The sequence below is a fragment of the Onychostruthus taczanowskii genome, unplaced genomic scaffold, assembly GCF_017590055.1.
Source record: "Onychostruthus taczanowskii isolate IOZ18803 unplaced genomic scaffold, ASM1759005v1 scaffold376, whole genome shotgun sequence".
In the NCBI taxonomy this organism is placed as follows: Eukaryota; Metazoa; Chordata; class Aves; order Passeriformes; family Passeridae; genus Onychostruthus; species Onychostruthus taczanowskii.
Genome location: NW_024501193.1, coordinates 23,296 through 23,917, shown reverse-complemented (window position 1 = coordinate 23,917; position 622 = coordinate 23,296). Strand labels below are relative to the sequence as shown.

The window sequence follows — 622 nt, the reverse complement described above, 5'->3', positions numbered from 1 at the left end:
CCCAGATCCCCCCATGTGCCCCCCAGATCCCCCCATGTGCCCCCCACCTTGCTGAGCAGCTTCTGCAAGGTGAAGGTGACGAGGGCGTGCTGGAGCAGAGCCCCGGCCCCGCACAGGTAATAGGAGCGATGGCCCGACACGTGGGACAGGCGCCTGCGGGGGGACAGGGGTGGGACAGGTGGGACAGGGCTGGGACAGGGGTGAGGGACAGAAATTGAGCTTCATCCAGCGGTGCGAGCCCTTCTTCTTCCTCTCCACCAGGTACCCTGGGACAGGTGAGACAGGTGAGACAGGTGGGACACAGGTAGGACAGGTGAGAGACAGAAACTGAGCTTCATCCAGAGTGGGAGCCCTTCTTCTTCCTCTCCACCAGGTAACCTGCACAGGTGAGACAGGTGAGACACAGGTGGGACAGGTGGGACAGGTGGGACAGGGGTGTGCCTGTCCTGGCTGGGTACCCTGCAGGTGCTGCTCACCTTTGCCGGATGATGTCCAGCCCCTCCCCCAGCTCCAGGTGTCCCTTTGGCTCGAAATCAAACACTGGGGGAGGTCAGGGGGCACCTCTGTCACTGTGGTGACCCCAGAGCCCCCAAACCTGCCCCCCAGACCCCCCCAATGCCCC

General features: G+C 63.7%; 1 protein-coding gene across 1 annotated transcript in view; it reads right to left on the bottom strand.

Moving 5' to 3' along the window:
- The window catches only part of SARS2 (seryl-tRNA synthetase 2, mitochondrial), a 4,736-nt gene that overhangs the window by 2,228 nt on the left and 1,886 nt on the right, over positions 1–622 (bottom strand). Inside the window, exons 6-7 of the mRNA XM_041411868.1 lie at positions 477–540; positions 14–153 (exon numbers count right to left, since the gene is read on the bottom strand). Coding sequence (XP_041267802.1) covers positions 14–153; positions 477–540 — 204 coding nt within the window. The remainder of the gene's footprint in view (positions 1–13; positions 154–476; positions 541–622) is intronic.